Source organism: Acinonyx jubatus, chromosome C2 (genome assembly GCF_027475565.1).
Source record: "Acinonyx jubatus isolate Ajub_Pintada_27869175 chromosome C2, VMU_Ajub_asm_v1.0, whole genome shotgun sequence".
NCBI classification, from domain to species: domain Eukaryota; kingdom Metazoa; phylum Chordata; class Mammalia; order Carnivora; family Felidae; genus Acinonyx; species Acinonyx jubatus.
Window position 1 is genome coordinate 65,393,457 of NC_069384.1, and position 25,410 is coordinate 65,418,866.

General features: G+C 41.8%; 1 protein-coding gene and 1 long non-coding RNA gene across 3 annotated transcripts in view; one reads left to right on the forward strand and one right to left on the reverse strand.

The window, feature by feature from the left end:
* Positions 1 to 9,466: 9,466 nt before the first annotated feature.
* HGD (homogentisate 1,2-dioxygenase) overlaps positions 9,467 to 25,410 on the reverse strand; it is a 47,874-nt gene continuing 31,930 nt past the window's right edge. Inside the window, exons 9-14 of the mRNA XM_015072764.3 lie at positions 24,880 to 24,979; positions 22,681 to 22,805; positions 20,166 to 20,270; positions 17,551 to 17,677; positions 12,878 to 13,059; positions 9,467 to 9,813 (exon numbers count right to left, since the gene is read on the reverse strand). Of these exons, the coding sequence (XP_014928250.2) occupies positions 9,664 to 9,813; positions 12,878 to 13,059; positions 17,551 to 17,677; positions 20,166 to 20,270; positions 22,681 to 22,805; positions 24,880 to 24,979 (789 nt within the window). The 3' untranslated portion in view covers positions 9,467 to 9,663. The remainder of the gene's footprint in view (positions 9,814 to 12,877; positions 13,060 to 17,550; positions 17,678 to 20,165; positions 20,271 to 22,680; positions 22,806 to 24,879; positions 24,980 to 25,410) is intronic.
* LOC113599804 (uncharacterized) overlaps positions 13,037 to 25,410 on the forward strand; it is a 38,987-nt gene continuing 26,613 nt past the window's right edge. Inside the window, exons 1-2 of one of the 2 annotated variants that reach the window (XR_008297686.1) lie at positions 13,037 to 14,711; positions 17,300 to 25,001. This is a non-coding gene — a long non-coding RNA (uncharacterized LOC113599804). Of the gene's footprint in view, positions 25,002 to 25,410 lie in introns of both variants that reach the window. The other variant, XR_003420702.2, reaches the window with a different exon arrangement.

The window sequence follows — 25,410 nt, forward strand, 5'->3', positions numbered from 1 at the left end:
TTCTCTATAGTTAAGAACAAACCTCAGTTTGTTTCTCTTTTTTTCCCCCTTCCCATATGTTCATGTTTTGTTTCTTAAATTCCACATATGACTGAAATGATATGGTGTTTGTCTTTCTCTGAGTGACTTATTTCGCTTAGCATAATACATGTTAGCTCTATCCACATTATTGCAAATGGCAAGACTTCATTCCTTTTTATGGCTGACTAATATTCATATATATATATGTGTGTACATATATATATATATATACGCACACACACACATACATACATACTTACATACAAACATACACATACACACCCCATGTCTTCTTTATGCATTCATCAGTTGATGGATGCATGGACATTTGGACTCTTTCCATAATTTGGCTATTGTTGATAATGCTACTACAAACATTGAGGTGCATGTACCCCATCAAATCTGTATTTTTGTATCCTTTGGGTTACCTAGTAGTGCAATTACTGAATCATAGGGTAATTCTATTCTTAACTTTTTGAGGAACCTCCGTACTGTTTTCCAGAGTGGCTGCATCAGTTTGCATTTCCACCAACAGTGTTAAGGGGGCTCCCCTTACTTTCTCCACATCCTTGCCAATACTTGTTTCTTTTGTTGTTAATTTTAGCCATTCTGATAGGTGTGAGGATTTCTTCTTTGGAAAATGTCTATTCATGTCTTCTGCCCAGTTCTTCACTGGATCATTTGGTTTTTTAGGTATGGAGTTTGATAAGGTCTTTATATATTTTGGATACTAACCCTTTATCAGATATGTCATTTGCAAATATCTTCTTCCATTCTGTAGGCTGCCTTTTATTTTTCTTGATTGTTTTCTTCACTTTGCAGAAGTTTTTTATCTTGATGAGGTCCCAATAGTTCATTTTACTTTTGTTTCCCTTGCCTTCAGAGACGTGTCTAGTGAGAAGCTGCTCCAGCTGAGGTCAAAGAGGTTGCTGCCTGAGATCTCCTGTAGTCTTTTGATGGTTTCCTGTCTCACATTTAGGTCTGTCATCCATTTTGAATGGTGTAAGAAAGTGGTCCAGTTTCATTCTTTTCCATGTTGCTGTCCAGTTTTCCCAACATTTTATTTGTTGAAGAGACTGTCTTTTTTTTCATTGGATATTCTTTCCTACTCTGTTGAAGATTAGTTGGCCATATAGTTGTGTATCCAGTTCTGGGTTTTCTATTCTGTTCCATTGATCCATGTGTCTGTTTTTTTGCCAGATAATATGGTACTGGCACAAAAACAGGAAGCTAGGTTTTGATTAAGAACACTGGCTCTGATTGTCCTTGTCACCTGTTTGTGATGAAAAATGAGACTTGGGATAATTGAAACAGTTGCTCACCAACCTACTATTTGTACTTCATACAAACAGAAGACTTGATAAGGCATATTAATAAGGATGTATTTGGAGGAATCAGGCAGATGTTTGGAGCATTTCGTGTATAAAGCAAATATTCGCAGATTTGTCTCTTGTGGCTGTGAGAGTGAAGATGTTAGGTTCAAACCCAATGCCTTCTGTATTGTTCTTGCTGGATTCCCACAGGAAGGTATCCCTGACAGGCACCAGCTTGCCCACCAACACCCAATAGCCCTCCTTTCCTTCTGATAGAACCCCAATTTGTACAGGAGGTTGCTGGAATTCCCTTTATCTCAGGCAAGGTGTACATGATCCCAGCTCCAGGGAATGAATTGGGGATTGTTCTAAGTGTGGACATGGGACCCAGTTCTGTGCATAAGACATAAGGAGGATCTGCAGGGGAGGGCTTCCTTTCCCAAATAAAAAGGAATTTCCCAAGGAGAAATCCTTTCTGTTCCTTCCCCCTTTTGCTTTCTTCTTTTCCTCTGACCAATAACATGGATATGAGGCCTAGAAATGGAATGAAGATAAAACAATTTGCCAAAAATAGTGGAGCGGAAAAGCAGAATGAACTTGGGTCTAGGATCACTTCATGTCCTGACCTGCCAACCTCAGACTTCTTTTATACGATAAAGTCCTAGTTGTTAAGCTAATGCTAGATTTTCAGTTTTGCAGGTTTTTTTTTTCTTACAGTTGAATGCACTCTTAATTGATACCATGTCTTTTTATTAAGAGAAGTCATATCATAAAGTACACCTGTCCTTCAGGTTTTAATTTTATTCATAGGATCCAAAATAAAGGTAGTAAATGCTTGTGAATGAGCAAAACTGCCCCATCTGTTAAATTTCTTTTCCAGGGAATGTATAGAATTGCATACATTTGGTTTTTACAAGGTATCACTGTTGATAGTGCTGTGGTGAGTTGTGTCGAAGTTTCTGATATCATTTCAGATTTATTTATTTGTTAAATTTGTTTATTTATTTGTAAGTAAGTAACCTCTCCATCCAACGTGGGGCTCAAACTCACAACCCTGAGATCTAGAGTCCATGCTTTTCTGAGCCAGCCAGGCGCCCTATCATTTTACATTTAAAAAAACTGAGAATAGGCTAATTAGAGTCCCAAAGGCCTACATGATTAGTTAAGATTCCTCCAGGAAAAGCTCTGTAGCTAGTCATATGCAAACTACTTACATCAAAGTGTAGATTCTGTCTTAACTTTCACTTTAATTGAGCTATTAATATGCACTGTTGAGATCTTAAATTGAGCTTTAATAAGGTTTTCATGTTTCAAAACCTAGAAGATGTCAAAAAGGAGGTGGTACTTCTAAATTTTCTACACTTTGGGCTTCTGTTACTTACTGCATTAGAATCATCAGCTATATGCTTGTTTATTTAGTGACAAGGACCTTGGCTTACTCATTCCAGTGTCACCTGCAGTACGTGGCACAACAGCCTCATTGAGGCAGGAATGAATATTCACTGAGTCACAGTAGCAACAATAGCCACTAACAATAATAATTGCTAATATTTCCTTATGCTCACCGTGCGCCAAGATTAGTGTGGGTGCCTGCAGTGCATGGTTTTATTTCACCCCCACGAAATCCTTGTGAAACAGGTAATTTCCTTCATTCAAATGAGGAAGGGAAGGCTTAGAGAGGTTAAGTCACTTGCTCAAATTTATTCAGCACAGTCTTGAGTCCAGAGTCTTGGATTCCTTATGAAGAAGTATCTACATTTTACAGTCGAGGAAACAGCAGCTCAGAGAAGTTAAGTAACTTGGTCAGGATCACACAGCTCATAAGTGGTAGAGCCTGGATTTTAACCCAGTCTTTTTCTAGCATCTGTTCTCTTAACTATGCACTACACTGGCATGCCTCAGATTTTTGATGCAATTATATAAAGTTGGTTATATGAAATTGAAGGCTAGTTGATCAGTAAATGTAATGAAGAACTTTAAAGGTCAGCACTCAAGCCTTTTTTTTTTTTTTTTTTTAGTAGTAGTAGTAGTAGTAAGATATCTTTCCAAGACAGAACTTCTTTCAAATCCATAGTGATAACTTTTTTGTCACTCTGGTACAGAAACTACACATTAACTTCTAACTTATAAAAAATTTACATCTAGGCCTTAGGTTTCCTAACTCCTCTCTTTCCCACACTCTTCCTATGTCCCACCTGGGTACCAAATTTCACTCTTTCTGGAGGGAGTCAGTGGCCCTTCTCACCACTGCATTTGAAGGCTCCTTTCCTTCCTGGGTAATACATCCAACATAGCCCATGCCCTCCCCCCGCCTTTTTTTTGAGCAAAGTAATAGAATTTATTGAGAGAAAGTGTAAAGCTCTCAAGAGTGAGAGGGCTCCCAACTGGGTTGCCGCTGGGGATTTCTGTCCCTGGCTTTTTATTGGGACCTTATCAGAAAGTCTGTGAGAATCCACACATGGCACCTAGCCCAGTCAGGTCTGGAACACGTTTATCTTATCCTCTTTATTCCCCAAACTCCACTGCCACTGCCTCTTCTTCAGTCGTGCACTTGTAGCTGCATCCTGCCTCCCTGAAGTTCCCTTATCTCCTTTTCTAATGTAACCCTTTCCCTACTCATTCCTCCCCCTGGAATAGGGCCTCTAACTGCTGTTAGGCAACAGGGACAATGACAAGGGATGGTGTGGGGGTATGGCAGTCTAAGTTTAAGGGTTGGTCAGTCGAGTGGCCCAAGGTATGGTTCCACAGGAAGCCTGACAGGCAGTAGGTGGCACAAACATCAGCAGACACAAAGACTTATTCTGTTTACTGGGAGATTTAGGGATATTTTTCACCTTAATTCTTCTCTTCCTTTCAATCTAGGAAGCCCTGATTCAGACCAGGATCTAAGGTTGGAAACAGAAGGTATTTTATTTTTTTTTAATTTTTTTTTTTAACGTTTATTTATTTTTGAGACAGAGAGAGACAGAGCATGAACAGGGGAGGGGCAGAGAGAGAGGGAGACACAGAATCTGAAACAGGCTGCAGGCTCTGAGCGGTCAGCACAGAGCCCAACGTGGGGCTCGAACTCACGGACCGTGAGATCATGACCTGAGCTGAAGTCGGACGCTTAACCGACCAAGCCACCCAAGCGCCCCCAGAAGGTGTTTTAGGTACTAATCTTAAGGTAGTTTCCAAAACAGTGGTCCTTAGCCTTGCCTGTGCATTGGAATTGCTTGAGGAGTTTAAAAAAAAATTCTCATTTGGGGTAAGAATATACAATGGGAAAAAGACAATCCCTTCAACAAATGGTGCTGGACATTGTCAACAAATTGGACATGCCAAAGAATGAAACTGTACCACTTTCTTATACCATGTACAAATATAAACTCAAAATGGATTAAGGACCTAAATGTGAGACCTGAAACCATAAAAATCCTAGAAGAGAGCACAGGCGGTAATTTCTTTGACATCAGCTATAGCACCATTTTTCTAGAAATGTCTCCTGAGGCAAGGGAAACAAAAGCAAAAATGAACTATTGGGACTACATCAAAATAAAAAATCTTCTGCACAGCAAAGGAAACAACCAACAAAATTAAGACAACCTACGGAGGGGTGTTTGGGTGGCTCAGCTGACTCTTGATTTTGGCTCAGGTCATTTTCTCATGGTTTGTGGGATCGAACCCCATGTCAGGATCTGTGCTGACAGCACAGAGCCTGCTGGGGATTCTCCTCTCACTCTATCTCTCAAAAAGAAATAAACAACAACAAAAAAAATCACTTAAAAAAAAAAAAGATGACCTATGGAATGGGAGAAGATATTTGCAAATGTCTTATCTGATAAAAGGTTAGTATCCAAAATATATAAAGAACCGATACAGGTCAACACCCAAAAAACAAATAATCCAATTAAGAAATGGACAGAAGACATGAACAGTCATCTCTCCAAATAAGATATCCAGATAGCCAATAGACACATGAAAAGATGCTCAACATCGCTTATCATCAGGGAAATACAAATATGAGATATCACCTCACACCTGTCAGAATGGCTAAAATCAACAACACAAGAAACAAGTGTTGGTGAGGCTGTAGAGAAAAAGGAACCCTGGTACACTGTTGGTGAGAATGTAAACTGGTACAACCAGTGTGGAAAACAATATGTAGCCTCCTCAGAAAGTTAGAAATAGAACTACCCTACGATCCAGTAATTGCACTACTAGGTATTTACCTAAAAAATAAGAAAACACTAATTTGAAAGGATATATGCACCCTTATGTTTATTGCAGCATTATTTACAATAGCCAAGATATAGAAGCAGTCCTAGTGTCCAATGATAGATGAATGGATAAAGAAGATGTAGTGTATATACAAAATGAAATATTATTCAGCCATAAAAAGGAATGAAGTCTTCCCATTTGCAATGACATGGAGGGAGCTAGAGAGTATAATGCTAAGTGAAGTAAGTCAGTCAGAGAAAGGCAAATCCCATAAGATTTCACTCCTATGTGGAATTTAAGAAACCAAACAAATGAACAAATAAAAAAATTAAAAAGACAAATTCAAAAACAGACTCAACTATAGAGAACAAACTGATGGTTACCAGGGGGAAGGAGGTGAAATAGGTGATGGGGTGGGGGGAGTAAGAGCACATTTATCATGATGAGCACTGAGTAATGTATAGAATTGTTCAATCACTTTGTCATATACCTGAAACTAATATAACACTGTATGTTAACTTTATCGGAATGAAAATAAAAAACTTAAAACAAAAAATAACTTAACAAAATTCATTGGCGCTCTATCCTCACTATTCCCAACTTAGTTGATCTGCAGTATACTCCAGGCACTTGGAGTTTTGGAAGCTGCCAGGAGATCCAGTATACAGCTGAAGTTGAGGAACACTGTGGCTACAGCACGATTTCTCTACCTTGGCATCATTGACATTCAGCCCTGGCTAATTCTTTGTTCCGGGAGCCTGTCATGTGCACTACAGAATGTTTAGCAATGTCCCTAACCTTTATCTGCTAGATGCCAGTAGCACTTTCCTTAGTTGTGACAATCAAAAATGTCTCTAGACTTTGTCAGATGTCTTGGAGGAGACAAAACCCTACTGAGAATCACTGGTCTCGAGCCATTGCTGTTGTCCAAGCTACTGTGGAGACTTCTGTGAGAGAAGTTTCTCCAAAAGAAAAAAAAAAGGGAAGGTTGGCTTCTATTTCACCCTCTCAGACAGGAAAATATATAATAATGCCAAGGGGATCAGTCAGAAAACCTTCCTGCGATTTGAGGAGAACTAATCAGGGTGCTTTTTTTTTTTTTTTAAAGAATTTTTATTTCTCAGTAAAGAGATGGTATATTTCTTCAGGAGTGTGGTAGAGGAAGGTGTTTTTGAGAATAGGGAGTTAAGGAAAGGATACAGATCTTTCTAGCTGATCTGAAGCGCAACAGAAGGAAACTAAATCTTTTTTTAATTAGCATGAACAGCCTGGCCTGGGGGAAATATTGTCTCTTGCTGAGGAGTTGCTGCCAACAAGATAAAGTGGAGGAGATAAAGCACAAGGGCTCGGACTGGATGGATGTAAATGCTGAACGTTTCTTCAGCTCTAGGGAGGCTTGGCCACCAAACTGGTGATGGAGTGAACAGAAATAGATGAGAGTCTGGGTTCATGGTTAAAAGCAGAGTTAGAAGAGCTCGTTCTGGAAAGACTGGAGTTTGGGAATAAACTATTTGAGTGGTTGTCTTAGTTTGGGTCATCTGAGAGAAGAGCTCAGGAAGCACCACAGGACAGTGGGGAAAGGAGGGGAGGGAAGCTAATAAGAAGTACATTATTGGGCTTTGCCACCATGGGCAGTGGAGCTTAATTCTTCTGGAAGTTGCAAGGGCCAGGGCTGAGCACAAGCCTCAGAGGTGTGGGCCAAGAGAGCTGGCGTGTTTATCCATGAATTCCCATTTGTCACTGGTTGATGGCTGTGCTTAGGGCCACACAATTCCAGCAGTTTTTTTGGGTTTTGGTTTGGTCCTCGGGCAGAGTTGCCAATGTGGTGCAGGCAACTAGAAGCGGCTGGTCAGCACTGGATGGTTCTTGCAGGTGGGATATAGGTGGGCCACTAGCAACTTCTGCCATAGTGGTCAGTTTCAAAAATTTATTTAAAGCTATTAACTGCTTTGCTAATTAACAATGTTTAATTTTTAATAAAAATGTCTAATATAAAGACAAGGAACATCAGGAAGGCACACTGACCTCTGTCACCCTCAAAGATACCCACCTTACTGTTTGAGACCATGAGATATCACTGCCAGAAGCCTACCCATCATCTTGGCCCTGTCCTCAACTCCTCCTTCCCTCACCCCTTGCATACAGATCCCTAGCACCGTCTTTCAGGTCTACTCCAAAGCACTCAGGAATTTATCCACTTCTGTCTCTGCTGCCACCTCATTAGTCCAGGACAGTACTGTCTTTTGCCTGGACTATTGCAATGGTCTGCTCCTGGGCTCCCCACACTAGCTTTTCTTTTAGTTCCTTGAACCCACCAGGCTTTTATTTCGGAATGCTCCTCCCCTCTACCACACCCCAGCCCAACCCTACCCTTCCAATGATTTGCTTCTTCCTATCTTTTAGGTTTGGCTGTCATTTCTTCACTGAAGATCTCTTTTAAAGAATGATCTCCCCTCCCCATCTGCTATTCCTATCTCAGTTCCTGTTTGTTTTGTTTTGGCATGTTTCACAATTTATAATTATTTTGTTTGTTTATTTCATCAGTCTCCCTCTTAGAATGTAACCTCTGTCAGGGCGAGAACCATATGTATCTCTTGGACCACCATATCCCTCATAGAGTTGCCAGATTTATCAAATAAAAATACAGGTTTCTGGGGCACCTGGGTGGCTCAGTCAGTTAAGCATCCAACTCTTGATTTCAGCTCAAGTCATGATCTTATGATTTGTGGGATTGAGCCCTGCATTGGGCTCTGCACTGACAGCCTGGAGCCTCCTTGAGATTCTCTCTCTTTGTCTCTCTCTGCCCTTCCCAGGCTCATTCTCTCCCTTTCTCTCTCTCTCAATAAATAAATAAACTTAAAAAAAAGACAGGTTTCCATGTCCACTCTTGTACTAAAAATTCTTCAGGGTTTATCTGAAATTCAAATTTACCTGGGCATCTTTTGTTTTATTTGGCAGCCCTGGTTCCTGGGCCCTGGTACATAGCTGACTCTCACTACCTGTTGTTAAACAAAAACTTAGTAGCAGCATATCAAAATTGATACTTGGGCAACACAGAGGAGAGAATGTGCTAAAACTATAGAACTAGAGTGGTGAAAAATACACTTGCCATTCTTTTCTGTTCTGATTTGCCTGTTTTCTCTCTCCAAGAGAACCTAATCAGCTCACCCCAGAGCCTTGGACAGCCCAGTCCTTGGGAGGGATGCTGGCCACAGGAAGGGAGCTGTTGGGCATAGTGTTTGTATACCTCACTGCCTCATTTTTGCTGTGGTTCTGTGCTGGGACCTTGATCTTCTTTGGTTCTGGTGTCCCCAGACTGTGAGCTCACTAAGGGGAGAGATGACTTTTTCCTTCTCAATCACTCACCCCCAGGGACTCACTCTGTAGATGACACGTAGCAAGGACTCATTGAATGGCTCTCAAGTGGTATGATCAATGAATGAATAGTAGGGAGGCTAACCACTCTGGTTTGACCGGGCCTGAGGGTTTCATGAGATACGGGGTTTTCAGTGGAAAAAACAGGACTGCTGGTCTCCTCACTGAATGATGCTCACTCTTGGTGGCTGGGCTTCTTGTCCACAACCAACTATACTGGCTGCTACATGACTATCATAATTAGCCTGCTGTTCTGGCTGCCCATCTGTTTTAGGAAGACACTGGATGTTTGGAGCTCTGCTGACCCCCTGTGCTTCCCTATGCCTGGGACCTTGGCCTTGGCTTCAGCCTCAGTTCATGGTCCCTATGTTGGCCTGTCCTTCCTTGTGGTCTGTGGTAAACACCCTGGATTTGCGCTCCTGGAATAAGGGTATCCAGGCAAACTCATGTGAAAAGACTCTTGATCTTGAGCCAATCTCATGGACTGCCCCCAGTCCTGGCCACTATAGGTATGTCTCATCACGACCTGATTATGACCAATTGCTACTTCCACAGAATACCAGTCAAGTATTTATTGAGGAATTAAGCTGACATAGAACTTTCCAAAAACATTTCTACAAATGTCTGAGTTATTTGCCTGTGAAAAAGTGAGTTCTCATTTTAACCGACCCCCTCCCCCATACTGCCAGAAGGCATGATATTCTAAGCGAAACCACACAAATCCATTCTCAGTTATGATAGCACTGCTTCAGTCTCAGTTAGGTCCTGCTGGGTTCCTGGAATTGGGAGTGAAGTGGCTCTTGAGAGGTTCCCAGCACTTGTAGTAATTCTCATCCAAACAATTAGAGGTCTTGAGCCCCCACTTGGTGACGGCCATACTTAGAGAAGACTCAAACATAAATGCCTGTAGGAAATGGGGGAGGGGACAAAAAAGAAGTGAGGTGGATAATAAAATACATTTGATTAGATGTCAAGAGAAAAGATGTAGGTAGGCAGAATCTTTGAATAATGAATCATTTGTGCTAGCAGGGTGAGGACAACAGGCTCACACCTTGGGTTCTGGCTCCAGCCCTACCACTTCTAGGCGAGTGATACCTGGTGCAAGGCCCTTACCTTCTCCGAGCTCCAAGTTTCATTCTATACAATGGAATTGGGCATGTAAGCATCACATTGTCCTTGCAGCATTATGGAGCTAAATATGCTAGATCCAAGGGCAGAGGTGGAAGAGTTTTAGGAATATTCATCTTCTTACGAGCCATCACTTACTGTGGCTAAGTCCCTGTGGGGAGGCCATAACCCCCATTTTTGCAGAGGAGGAAACTGGCTCAAAGCTGGAAGTGGCTTGTCTTAAGCGATAGTAACAAGAGGTGGCAGAGCTGAGATTTGAGTTTTGTTCTTAAGGACTCTGACCAGGAGATGGCCTGGGAAAAGGAGAAGGAGGTAAAGAGAGAGTGAGGAGGAAGAGGTGGAGGAAGAAGAAGAGGTGGAGGAGGAGGAGGAGGAGGAGGAAGGAGGAGGTAGGACTGGCTGTAGTACTTTTAAAAAACCTATCCCAGAAGACTGAATGGTTGATGTCCCTCTGTGTTCAGGAGGTTTTTGTCCCCAACAGAAAGAATATGCAAGTGCTCTGTGCAGCTTAGACATTCTAGCTTCACCAATTGCTGATTTTCCTACCATTGTGGCTTTTAAAAATAAAACAAAAACAAAATAAAACCCTACAATTCTTATGTGTTCACATTATTGGAAATTTTAAAAATATAGATGGACGAAAGGAAGATAAAAGTTGGGTCACAACCCAGAGAACCCATGTTAATGTTTGGTATCTAATATACATTAGCTTCAGGGAGATGATTGTCCCTGCCTGACTTCTCACCACAGGCTTGATATGAGGACCGTATCAGATTGTGTGGAACCACCGTGCACATTATAAAGCCCTATTCAGATATAAGGGTTGTTATTATGGTCGTTCTTGTCTGTTGTTGCCTCTTTGCTGCCTGCTTCTTAAGAAGCTTGCTGTCTGAACAGAGTAACAAAACCCCATCCCAGCTGAGTTATGAAGATGGTATTATACAAAGTTCATTTATTCCAAACTGGAATAAGGATGAGGTGTATAGATAGGCCTGGGTCCCAATTATATAATGGAAAATGGTGATGGAGACCCAAAGTTAGGTCTAAGTAAAGTGCTGGACCCTCCCCTGCCAGGTAGTCTGGGCTGTCTGGCTACTCAAGGCCTCCCCTGCCCTTAATCCCTTACATAGGAGAGTTCTTTCTGGCTAGTGCTCCAGGCCCTATGCATTTCCCAGAGTCTTCTTCCTCATAAAAACAGCTCTGTCCTTGCCTCATTGATGTAGAACAGTGCTCCCTGATAACACTGACATCCAAAGCCAAGTTGGGCACCAAAGGTTACTGAGTGGCAAGTGTGGGGTAGCCCATGTACCTCAAAGAGCCCTTGGCTTATTTTTTTATTTTTTATTTTAATTTTTTGAGAGATCAGGGAGGGGAAGAGGGAGAGAGAAAGAATCTCAAGCAGGCTCCACACTCAGTGCATAGCCCAAGATGGGCTCAATCTCACAACCCTGAGATCATGATCTGAGCTGAAATCAAGAGTCAGAGACGCCCAACTGACTGAGCCACCCAGGCACCCCTGGAAGCAATATCTTAATTGAGATTGTCAAACCACATCTCAAAGAGATGTAGAGTTCCATAGAAATTTTGCAAAGGCCCTTGGAAAGGGAAAGAGAGCCAAGGTCAAGCAGATGGGACTCTGCACCCTCCCCTTGCAGATCAGCTCTATCAGCTCTGGTCCTGGAACTGTTCAATGCAAACTGCATTGGACAGAGAGACAGATAATGCTGTCTGTTTGCAAGCTGGGCATGGAGTCAGGAAGGCCTGTGCTATTGATTTTAAAGTCAGGTAGCATTGAAGGCATTTGTTTAAAAATGTAAAGCAAATTTGCATATGACTTAACATAAAATTACTCCTTGTGGTCCATAAACTCCACCTCCAAGAATGCAAAAATAAAGTAAAACTAAGTACCGCAGTCAACTGCAATTGTGTTCAGCCTCAATGTTTATAGCTTGACACAGGAGGAACGCAAAACAGATTTTAAATCCCATCAGTTTCATCCCATGCCAAAGGAGAGCAAAAGAAAATGAGAAAACAGCTGAGAACTGCTTCTCACAAGCCCTGACTATAGTGAGGCAAAGGCTTTCTGATCCTCCTTGGCTTGAGAATTCCACTGAAGGTGACATCCTGCATCCCTGGGTACTGTGGCCCTAGAGGATTACCTCAAAAAGCAGGAGATGATTCTGAGACACAGCATATATACTCTGGGCTGCATACAGATAAGAGAAGACCTATTACATAGTATTAATAATATTCCTTTATATTTGAACAGTGCTGGACAGTCCGCAAGGTTAAATACAGCCACCTGCTGGGATGAATACCACACCCATTCTACAGATGGGGGGAAATGAAGCACAGAGAAGTTAAGTAACTTATTCAGGGTTTGTAGGAACTAAGAGCTAGGATTTTTTTTAAGCTTATTTTTATTTATTTTGAGAGAGAGATAGAGAGCAATCAGGGGAGGGGCAGAGAGAGAGGGAGACTGAATCCAAGCAGGCTCTGCACTATCAGTGTGGGACTTGAATTCATGAACTGTGAGATTGTGACCTGAGCCAAGATCAAGATTTGGACATTTAACCTACTAAGCCACTCGGGTGTCCCCAGAGAGCTAGGATTTGATCCCAGGTCTGACGCAAGTCCGAATATCTTTCTACCCTACCACATCAGAAGTCTAGTATACATTTAGGGGTGTGTACATACACACACGGGCATATACACACAGACACACACTCTCCTCTCCTGACTCCTTCTCTCTGACGTTGGAGAAATACAAAAGCAGTTACTCCTCTCAACAAGGTTGGGGACCCCCGAGGCTGCCAGAGCCTGGCATTTAACTTGCTTACCATGGTGCCATCAGCAATCCTCTCGGGTGCCAGCTTGGCTTTGCTGGCCTTCTCAAAGCAGTCAGCATCAGGCCCGTGGGGGGTCATTGAGCTGTGCAGGCTGCCTCCCCCTGGCAGGAATCCACCTTGCTTTGCCTCATAGTGACCTTTGATAAGTCCCATGAATTCACTCATGCAGTTCCCTAGGAGGGTTGAAATAGTATTATTTTAATGTTTATTCATTTTTGAGAGATGGAGAGAGACAGAGCATGGGCAAGGGAGACACAGAATCTGAAGCAGGCTCCAGGTTCTGAGCTGTCAGCACAGAGCCCGATGCAGGGCTTGAACCTATGGACCATGGGATCGTAACCTGAGCTGAAGTTGGATGCTTAACCAACTGAGCCACCCAGGCACCCCTGAAATAATATTATTTTAATTATCTAAGGCAAAACCTGTAAAATACCAAGACCTCCCAAGCATTTTTTCTGTGCACTGCCAAGAAGATAGGAGAATATGATACATTTTTAGGATTACTAAAGAATACAGAGGCGGGAGGAACCCACAAAACATTCATTAATGTGGAACCCTTGGTAGGCAAAACTCTACTTGATGGCCATGTGGATTGTCAGAGGTCTTAAGTTCCATTGCCTGAAACAAATGATGTTGAATCTAAAGAAAATCATAGCCAGATGATTTTAATAATAATTAAAATGAAAGTAATAATAAAGAATAGATGTACTCTGTCATCTAGGCTTATAAGCCCCATATTAAAATGATCTTTTTTCCCACATCTTATCTAATCCTCCTCCAAATAGCCCCACAGTAGTACATGGTATCACCATATTTCTGATTCCCAATCCAGAAAACTGAGATGGAGAGTGTGTGTGTGTGTGTGTGTGTGTGTGTGTTGATGGAAGGGTCATATAATGGAAAGAACGCTGGACTTGGAGTCTATTATCAAATGATAATCCATGTGAAAGGATCTTAGTATCTGTAAAAAACAGTCCATAAATGCTATATAGTCTAACAAATACTATCTTCTGTAGCTGAATCTACCATCTTATTTTCCACTTTCCAAAATGCCTCTGAGATTCATTCTTTTCTTTCTATTTCCATTGATATTCTCTTTATAGAATCCTAAAATTTTTAAATTGGAAAGGATCACTACTTCTACTCAGTACAGAAGAATATTCTATGTCATTCCTGGCATTACTTCTTGGGTCTGCCTGCATGCCTCCTGTGAATGGAAGCTTTCTACTCAACAAAGCAGTCTACCATATTATTGAAAAGCTCTGGGTGTTAGAAAGTTCTCTCATATTAAATGGAAATTTGCTTTAATATAAGTATGTTGGTTTTGTGCTTTCTGGAGTCAAAAAATTTGACAAAAAAAATCACCATGTGCCTACTATTTCAATCATGTTTCTATTGAAATAAACCTCTTTATTGGAACAGCAACATATTTAGAGCAAGAATTAAAGAAATACAACACCTGAGCAAGTGTCTTTCTATCCATTCACCCATCTACCCATCCATCTGTCCATTCTCCACCCCATCTGTCTACCGATCCATCCATCCCACAGATGTAATTGAACACTCTGCTAAGTTCTGTGATTCAGTAAGAAATAGCCCCTTTAAAGTTACTTTCATAGTCCCTTCTGTGACAGTGCTGAGAGTGAAAATCATGAGCAGAGCAGAGAGCTATGACATTGGCAACCCTTGCAAAGCTGGACATTGGCATGATAAGTTCCTTACATGTGAAGTATAATCAAGTGCCAAAATATTTCTGTCATTGACTAGGCAGTCATTTTTATCCTGCCTAGGAAACAAAATTCTGCTGCAGGCACACGTAGAAAAGGTAAGACCCGAATCATAGCTCTACTCATTATTCCATGAAGCAGAAATAGAGGAAAAGAAGCAACTGTAAGCATAAAGTGTCTATATTTTAAAAGCAGGTCTGCTCATGACTTAAGTGTGCTGTCACACTCCTCAATCTAGTATGTGTCCTCAGAGTCACCTTCATGGCTTAATTTTAAGAAGAGAGCAATACAGAATTCAGCTTTGATCTGAATATGAATTTAGGTAGCAATGACTTTGGTAATGACATTTCTATATCATTTTCTATATTTCAAAGGGCAGGGGGAGGGTAGACCTTGCCTCTGATTAATGCTGAATCCAGTTGACTAAAGTACATTAAGATGACTGGAGGCAATATTTCTACAGAAATAATTCTTCACTTCTCCTATAAAGTCACATCAAAGTAGCAAAGATTTTGATAATATTGCTAAAGCAATAGTTTTAATATATCTGGAAAAAATAATTTCTAACTTGGGGTTCTGTATTTTTTCCAACTAAATCAGGCAACCATACCTTTCTGTTATCTATCCTGGCCAAATGTACTTGAGAGACTTTTAAAAAATTATAAGAGGCATTTCACAAGGTCATTTGTTTCAGGCAGGCTGAACTACAAGCTCAAGTCTAGGAGTGCCTGGAGAGCTGTAGCACAACAGCAAACTTGTCTAAGTTAGACAGTTCTATTATCCTTCTCTCTGGGTAGGGAGGTAAGCCACAGGCCAGTGTTTCTCAACATGTGGCCTGTAGACCTTCCGCATCAGAAGGTCTTGCTGCCTTGCTAATTCAAAATGCAGATTCTGAGGTTCTACCTCAGAACCAACTAATTATACTCTCCAAGAGTGGGTGCTGAGGATACATTTTTTTAAGAGTCATTCTAAGTGATTTTTATCTCCCTAATATTCTCAAAGTGTGGTTCCTGGAACAGCAGCATGAGCATCACATGGGGACCTGTTACAAAGGCAAATTCTCAGGCCCCACCCTGGACCTTGTTAAAACAGAAATTCTGAAGGTGGGGCCCAAGAATCTGTTTTAACAAGCCTTCCAGGTGACACTGACATATATGAAAAATTGAAAACTACCATATCAGGTACATAGAGGTACATAGCAGCCTCAAAACAAGAACTCTGTGAAATAGTGAATTATCAAGGGCTAGCATGTGAGGTACAGGCTAAGCTAAAGCAGTTCTCCTGGACAGCAGGTCTTCTAGGGGATTGATTTCCAGAACAGTCAGGGCCCATGATGGGCTTGATACTCTTCAGAAAAGATGATAGTTTATTTTGACTCTATTGACAAAGTAGTATCTTTGTGGTGGTAACTGATTGTATCCTTTTCTCCACCATAATGATGTCACCTGAAAAATGTGGTGCTGGAATTAGACCATAAAATGGCTTTCTTCCATCCTTAGGGCCCTACTTCTCCACCTTTTATAAATGCCTAAATTACCCATTCAGTGCACTGTTATATCTTGTTGAGCTGGGGCACCTGGGAGCTGGTACATATAGGGAGGAACCTTATATAGACAGAAAGCCCTGAGGTTGACTAAGGAAAGGGATTTATTTTTAAGAATGTTCCAGCTGTGGAGTGCCTGGATGGCTGTCGTTCAGGCACCTGATTCTTGACTTCGACTCAGGTCATGATCTCATGGTTTGTGGGTTAGAGCTCCATATAGGGCTCTGTTCTGAGGGCGCAGAGCCTGTTTGGGATTCACTCTCTCTGTGTTCGTTCCTCCCCCACTTGCTCTCTCTCTCTCAAAAATAAATAAACTTGAAAAAAAAAAGAATATTCTAGCTGAAATGTACCTCAGAGTCTTTTCAGAATTCTATGTACAGAAATGCAATCTCCAAGAAGTGGAATTGTACATTGACCTTTAGGTTGGATTTACAGCTAGCTATTGCACAACTAAAAATGCCAACTTCATTAAATATAGCCATGAAATACCTTATTCATTCTTGGTGATGCATTTACTAATTAAGTAAATGTTTATTAGATGCATATTGTATGTTGGGCACTGGGCTAGGCACATCAGTTACTGGTAACGAGTGTATGTGTGCTCTGGCACACATTTAATTCAATTAAACCCTGACTCGACCACTTAACTAGATGTGGGGCCTTGAGCAAGTTACTCAATCTTCCCAAATTACTTAATCTTTATGCCTCAATTTCACCTTCTGAAAAAAAGGGAATAATGATATTACCTCCCTCTTACAACTGTTTTGAGGATTAAGTGGGTTAATTCTTATAAGGAACGTATAGCCATGGAAAATGGTTAATAATTGTTAGCTGCTAGTAATAATATTAATAAAATAAAAATAATAGATTTAGTAAGTTCTGTTCTAGGTAACTAATACTCCACAGAAACTGCTTCTAGAATGGAGTCCATTCCCTAGTGTGAACGGCAGTCTGTTTCATCCCACCAAAATAATTGGAGAAGGCACATTTCCTGGCTCTCGAACCAGACTTAGATCAAGAGCTTTCCAAAAACAACAAAGTTACCAACCACATCCCACCATTCTCTCTCCCCTAAAAAGAAGGGTCTGACATGTAAAGAAACGTCTTGCTTCACACTTTATCAGCCTTTCTGCCTCTTCTCAGGGCCAGGGAAACTGGGCTGTAGGCATTAATTACTTCCTTCTCAGAGTCAACACATCACTGCCATCTCCATCTGTGGTGTTTCAGCCGCTACAAGTCTGAGGAGCAGCACTGGGTCTCAGGAGGCAGGATCCTGAAAGCCAGCCAGAGCATGGTGTCTGGAAACTCTTTGGTGGTATTCCCAATGGGTAATAAGGTTCACCGCTTTGCTATCTCTTTGGTTTCCAATGTGGCTTGGGAAAAGAGAGACTTACTGTGGTAATAAGGAGGCCTGAAGGTCTTATCGGCAACCCCCCATCGAGGTGGGAAGATGACAAAATCAGCGACAGCCACCCCAGGGCGGACAGACTTGGCGGTCAATACTGTGAAGATGGATGGGTCCTGTGAAAGCACAAGGAGACACTGAGCCCACGATGGAAAGGAGGTGGCTGGACGGTGGCACATGTGTCCCCACACGGGAAGGGGTTTCCAAGTTGATGCTCTAAATTCTGATCAAACCACACAGGCCAGGCTAAGTGTTCTGGGCTTATCGATGAGGTGCAGTAATCACTCATCTGACTTTCCCCTCTTGCTGTGCACGAAGCAAAATGAATTAATACCAGCTAAGAAGACTTGGAACTGCTTTCTCGTCCTGCTGAGCCCCCATTTCATGCAAATATTACCATGCGGGTCTGAGAACCAGTCGTGTCTGCCTCTCAACCTCAGGTCAGGGTGAAGAGCTGGGATGTGCTTCAGGGAGTTCTTGGCAGAATAGATGCTCAGAGTGAGGTTGAAACAGCAATAAAATAGTATCTAGCTTTTGGTATAAATGTAGAATGTGCTTCTCTTTGGGGGCCTCACAGAGATTCCAGATGCCATCCTCATTGCTTTCTTACCCCTGTTTGATTCTCAGTTCTAAAATCCACCACTTACATCACTAGTTTGGACGGTGGTAGTGTCGAGGGAAACAATATTGTGATTTTAAAAGAACTTTAGAATCTTTCAGTGGAAAGATTGAGATTCAATTTAATTGAAATCAATGATCATGTTTGCTTTCACATGCCATTCTAGGGTCTGGGATTTAAAGATGGTTGAGATCTATCTATTCCTTGCCCCTTTAGCATTACTAGTGGTGGTAGTGGTGGGGGGGGGTGCTGAAGGAGTCATAAAACAGGTGCATGAACAACTAATCCTAGCAAGGTGCCAAGGATAATCTCACTTTATAAGTAGAAACCCAAGGGAGTATAGAGAGTGCCTGCCTACTGAGAGGATCAGGGGAGGCTTCGAAGAGAAGGTGATATTTGAGGAAGGTCCTGAGGAATGAAAGGAGAAAGAAAGAAAAACGAAGGAGGCAGGAAAGAGAGGAAAAGGCATTTGAAGCATAGAAAACAAGAAATACATCAAAGTGCACAGAGATTTTGTCAAGAGGCAAGAAAGCATTGCCAGGGTGCACTGGCAAAGGGAAGAGGGGCTAAGAGTTAATACTGGAAAAAGGAGTCCAGGGCCAGATGGTGGAGAACATCAGATACCATGCTTCAGAGCTCAGATGATCCTAAACCACAGGGAGGCTGAAAAGGTTTTCTAATGCAGTGGTAGAATGACCAGACCTGAATTTTGGCTTATCGATAAGGTGCAGTAATCACTCATCTGACTTTCCCCTCTTGCTGTGCATGAAGCAAAATGAATTAACACCAGCTAATTTTGGAAAAAATCAATGTTCATGTTTGCTTTCACATGCCATTCTAGGGTCTGGGATTCAAAGATGGTTGAGATCTGTCTATTCCTTACCCCTTTAGCATTGCTAGTGGTGGTAGTGGTGGTGGGGGGGTGCTGAAGGAGTCATAAAATAGGATTTTGGAAAAATTTTGGAAAAATAACTGTGGCAGCAGCACAGAGATTGAAACTATGCAAAGGCAAGCCAAAAACCCAACCCTATTGCTGTGAGACTTTAAACTTCTTCATCCGTCATGAGAAATGATCTGAAACTGTTAAAGAAAAGGTAGTGAGGCTCAAATAAAGCTCTATCAGTGTCTCAGGGTCCTTTTTCATGCTGTTTTGGTCTTGATGCCTCATTTTCTTTTCCCTTTTGGTTTTGTTACGAGTTGTTGCTCTTCAGAAAGGTAGTTTTGTCCCCCTAGAGATAAACTGAACTGGCTCAGAGTAATCTTCCTGTCTCTGTTTCTCTGGCTTCTGCTCTAATTATCCCATCAGCTTGTGGGTTAAGTTAATCTATTATGAACCAGGCTGCAAAATGAACTTTCCCCCAGGATCTCAGAGCTAGCACTTTATCATGAATGTGGGGCCTTGGGAGCTTGCCCTGTAGACCAGGGACCTATTTGTGGGCCTCTAATTGAGTGAAAAATATGACCAAGTTCACTTTCTTTGGTTTAAATTCAAGCACTGAACATTCTGAGGAACTTTAGAAGAGGGCTGTCTGCTCCATCACTGCTGAAAACAGCCAGGAGTAGAAGCACTGGAATAGGCAGCTAGACCAAGCAGACTCAGCATTTGTAAGCAGGACAGAGAACTTTCCAAATCCAGAGATTTTCCTTTCTTATCACTTTATCACGAATATTAGCCTTTTCCAAGAAGAAACTAAGTTTTTAGCCATCTATTGGGGTTGCTGTGATCCTCTGTGAGAACCGGGCTGTGTTCAAGGGTGAGTGTTACATGGAAGGCTTGGCTCTCCCACTAGCTTGTTATTTACTCCTTCACCAAAGCCTTGCTGTAGATGATTCAAATTCCTGTCAGCATAATGATGAATGACTATATCGTGGCCTTCCAAGGGTGACACTGGAAACGTTAAATCTGTGAACGTCAGGGGACTACTATGGACCCCTCCCATCCAAGGGCTACCCTATCTCCAGGCCCCTCCATGGTTCAGACTTACTGCGTGGTCAAAGCCCACTGAATTAATGACCATGAAGTTCTCCAGGTTGTACTTGTAGGGGGTGTAGTTCCCGTGCCAGGCCACAACGTTAAATGGGGAGACATCCTGATCACACAAACACAAAAAAAGCAGGAAAGGGTGATCTTAGTACTTAATGCTTTTGTAGCTGTGATTCCACAGTTTGTATTTGGCATCACTGTCTCTCCTGATTTGATTTTGTTCACATAATCTAATAATACCATCCTTTGGGAGAAGTATAACCCTGAATCATGTTGTGGTTGCTTCACGTGCCTACAGACTGTCCCTTGCTAAGCCACTAACCCTATTTTTCCAGTTCATAAGCTGCAGCTGCCTCAGATCACATGTGCAGCAGAAGCACAATGCATTCTCCAAGTAGTGCCTTTTCAACAATTTTTAACACAGTTGTGAGAATCTGCGAATGTCAGCAATTCTCAGACAATCTGGGCCACCGTCTGGGTTTCCCGGTGCACTTGCTGTCACTGCTCTCCAGGTAATTGCTGTCTAGAGGAGCTTCTGGTACACGCAGTGCCTGGGTTGGTAAGTGCAGGAGGGTGAGAAGGGATCTAAGAGTTCCCTTAGGACTCAAGGACTTGAGTTTCCAGAACAATCCTAAGGTGATGCTTCCTGGGCCTGCCCTGGGGTAGGAGAGGATCAGTGCTCTGTTACAGGAAGGTAGTCCCCATTGTAGTTATGCATCTGTTCTGGAAATGGAACCCAATTCAGAATGTTCTACAGACTTTACTGAAGGGACTACTCAGACAGATATGATTAGAGTTAAGTGAACTGACTAGAGATGGTGAGGTTTCTGAGTCTAGCAACAGTGGGAAGATATTGCCATTCCTAGGCCTGAGGGATATGGGAAGAAAATGCTGTTATCGGATTCAAGCAAGAGCTAGAACCATGAAGAAGGGGCTGTTCAGTGGTGTGGTGGTATATATTTAACAACTGCCTCTCTGGAAAAAATTAAAAAGCTCTGTTTTATAGAATTTGCTAATTTCTGGGGTATAAATACTCTCACCATGATCATTTTTTCATCTACTAACGTGATGTTGCTGAACAAACACAAAGCTGGGAAGAATGTGTATATTAGCTCTTTCATGCCAGTATGAACTGGTTTCAGCACACCACCGAGGCTACCCAACAGGAGCTGAGATCATGGAGGGATGAAGTCCCAACTAGGGAAGAAGCAGGGGAAGAAAAACCCCAACTTGTCTTTCCTCCTGCCCTCCAATTTCCTGTGAGTACCTCTCACAGGTTGAACCTAACCAAAAGCCTAGGGAGCCCATATAGGTCAAGCTCTCAGGTGACAGATCGTGGCAGAGAAGGGATAATGGATCAATGTAGGAGGTCACACAAGGAATAACCAGCACAGAGTTCACTTGGGAAGTGGAAACCCATGGAGCTGCTGGCTGCCTCTAGAATGATGGCTCTCTCTCAACTGTATGTCAAAAATAATATGGGGAGCATGCTTAAAATGACTGAAGGTTTCCACACTCCGTTCCCAGAAGTTATCATTTTTGCTAGGCTGGAGTAACATCAAAGAACCTGCATTTTAAACAAGCCTCCCTCAGAATTTCTGATGCAAATGATCTCTGAACCACATTCTGAGAAATCCTGACCCAGACAATATGAAGGTGACAATGTGTCAATAAGCAGGCAATTAACTCTCAGGGGTTAATTTTAAGTGCCAAGCTAGTTGGCGTCTGCTGGTTAGCATACCCTCTAGATGCTGTCCAAGAAAAATAATATGCCTTGAAAAATATAAGCAATATGTCAAATGGGCAAAAATAGTGCTAATAGATAATGGTAAACAGAAGAAATCTTTGGATTGCTTTGTTTATATGATTACTTTCTGCTAATATATATTCCATATATTAAGTAATAATATAATATATCTGATATATTATAGGTTACATATTGTTATTATTTGTTAATATATCCCTAATAAGGGATAAGCCTTTGCTTGTCTTTGAGTTTACAAGGCTGTTGGTATAAACTAAGTCAAGCTAATGAACTGAGTTCTACTTGTTTTGTATCAGTCATGGCTTGTATTTGAAATATGGTGGCCATTGATAATATAAATATTGGGTGACCTGCTTGTTTACTCATTTCCCTTTTCAGAACAAACTATCCTGCCTGTATATTATATTTTATACACCATTTATAGAGATCTACTATATTGCCAGGATTTTTATTGCTTGGTGAGTAGAAAGAGCATGACCTTTGGAGTCAAAGAGATATAGGTACTAATGCTTGTTCTGCCATTTACTATGGCATTTGGCAAATTATTTGTAATTCCCTTTTCATGACTATAAATGAGACAAATAGTACCTTATTTGTAATTATTTAGTGGTATGGTAAAGATTAAAGAATATAATATATGTCAAGTACTTATAAAGATTAAAGAATATATGTCGAGTACTTAACACTGGCCTTAGCAATCAGTAGGTGCTTAATATTCCCTTCCTGTCTTCCAGTCATCCTCTTACTTTACCTGTTTGGCAGCAAATAGCTTGCCCTGGTATTTATTAATCACAGTGTAGCCACCTGGCACTTGGCGATCTTCATACCAGGCAACGGGTATCAAAAAATCACGAGGATTGGCCAGGCCATTAGCTCCTAGAACACAGCAACCCAAAAGTCTTTTAGACACTTGTGAAATCATATAGGAAAGATGCCTACAGTTGCACAAAGAGAAAGGGCTCTCTTCCATGTCAAAAGCCATTCCATAATTTGTTTTCATTGTCCAAATGCTCATTGGAATCCTTTTTACCTTTTACCTCCTAAAAGGAAGGTAAAGGATTAGGAAAAAGATTAGGAAACATGATTAGTAAAAAGAATCATGAAAATCATCATCATCATCATCATCATCATCACCAGCATCACCTCCTAAAGTTGTAGAGTAAGTATGGCTTATCAACCATGTTACAGGCATTACTGCATCACTGCAGGTGAGGGGAGAGGATGAGGCTAGAAAAGAGGCAAAGGGAAGGTCTGGTAGAATACTAGAACTTCTCTGTTAAGAAAACCATGATGATTCTAGAACTCATCTACAGTCCTTGATCTCAAAAAGGAAGGGTTACATACTGTTGCCCCAGGCATGCCTCTGCTCCTCAGACAGAACTCAGAATCAATCTGCAGAATTGCTCTCCAGCCTGACAAATCTGTCTGCCACTCAGGACAAAAGTATTCAGGACTTGCCTGCTTACCTTTGCTTAGGAGCGAGTATTCCCTCCAGAGAAGGAAAATAAATCAAAAGACCAAAAATAAAAAGTATAAGTGCAAAAACATAATTTAACTCTGAGAGGAGAGACCTGGGGAGTGTTTTATCATTTCCAGCTCCTGGGGTTAAAAAATATAAGCCCCCAGCTGGTTAGTAAATTATATATATTTTCCAGAGGGTACGTGTTCCATGGAACCTGGAGGCTATGCTGGCTGTAGAGCAGCAGGAAGCCAGACTGAAGTGGGAAGAGCGGGTGGTGAGCAGGATGACAGACGGCCCACCGTGGCTCCAGCTGCCTCTCTGCTGCCTCCCACCTTCCTCTGACTATTTGGATCTCCCCAGGGGAGTGACCAGAAGGCACATGCTGGCCTGGCCTGTTTTGCTCTAAAAAAGCTGTTGACAAGGAAAGGAAGAACTGGGAGGTGTGGCCACCACCTTCAGCAAACATGCCAAAGATGAAACCAAGGGCCCATTTTCCAAGCCACTCCTTTCACTCCAAGAGATGTTTTGAGAACAACTCCTACCACCTTCACTTCTCTCCTGCATCTTCTGCCTCCAGTTTGCCAGAAGAATCGGGGGTGGGGACCTTGATTCACTTTTGAAAGTTTTAATCTGCCTCATAGAGGCTGTGGTTTCTAGCTCCTTCATAACTCTGAGTTAACTGTGTAGATTTTGTGGAATGTGATGAGTAGGAATGTGAAGTTTATAGACTATCCGCACTTCAGCCTGTGTCCACTTTCCATAGGAGTATAGCCCTTGTTATAGCTTTTCTCTACTTTATCGTCTACACACACCCTCTTGACTTAAGAAGATGATCTCCCTCCTATTCACAAAGCTCATTCCCACATGTATGTTTTTGCTTAAGCTGTTCCCTTTCCTTTTATTTTTCCTCAACTCTTCGTCAAGGATTAATCAAATCTCATGTCTTCTGTAAAGCTGTTCCTGGTGACTTGGCCCCCCAGTAACCCAAACTTCTACATCCTTCAGGATATACACTGTATAACCAGAAATCTATTTTACATTGTCTGCTCTTCAACGGTCTATATACTACTCTAGAGAGAGAGATTTAGAACATGTTGGCTTTGGTTGTTCACTTTTATGTATGTATTTTATGGGAAAAGGCTTGTGTTACCCTTGATGAGATTCCTGTCAGTACCCTCAGCACAACACAAGAGCCAAGACTAGCTGATGGATTGATATACCGATGAACTAATTAATGATTTTATTTCATCAGTTGGGTCGGCCATGACACCGAATCCCTGAACTTAGAGGTCTGAAAAAAATATTTGGGGTTGCTTAGGGAGTTCTAATAGGTTTCTGAACTTCTCAACTACACTTGGTCTAGAGAAGTTGTCTGGAGAGGAAAGTTGAAATTTGAGTGAGATAATGAGGGGAGAAGGGTGTGTCACTCTCATGAGATTATCTGTCCTATCTCTCAAGGGAGCCTAAAAGCTTGTAGTGAAGATTTACCAATTGGTCCCAGGTCAGGCAACTCAAAGTGGACGCCGTAGACCTCCAGGATGTAGCCCCTGGTCTCCTCGAAGACATCTATGCTGAACCGCATTCCTCTCTGGAATGGGAAGCAGACACTGGTGAGCACTCCCAAATCATACCTGTAGCTATAAAGAAGACGCCCCAGAGCCACAGCCAGCCCCACATGCAAAAAGTACAGCTATAGTCTGTTGAGGTATGTTTGAGAGGTGACCAGCTCAAAGATGAGTTAAAACGAAAAATTTAGGGCGTCTGGGTGGCTCAGTCAGTTAAGCATCTACCTTCGGCTCAGGCCATGACCTCATGGTTCCTGAGTATGAGCCCGGCATCGGACTCTGCTGTCCACGTGAAGCTCACTTTAGATGCTTTAGACCCTTTCTCTCTGCCCCTCCCCCCACTTGCGCATGCTCTTTCTCTCTCAAAAATAAATAAAAACTTTTAAAAAATTAAAAATAAATAAATAATTACTTAAAACAAAACAGACAAACAAAAAAGGAAAAGTATAACTCC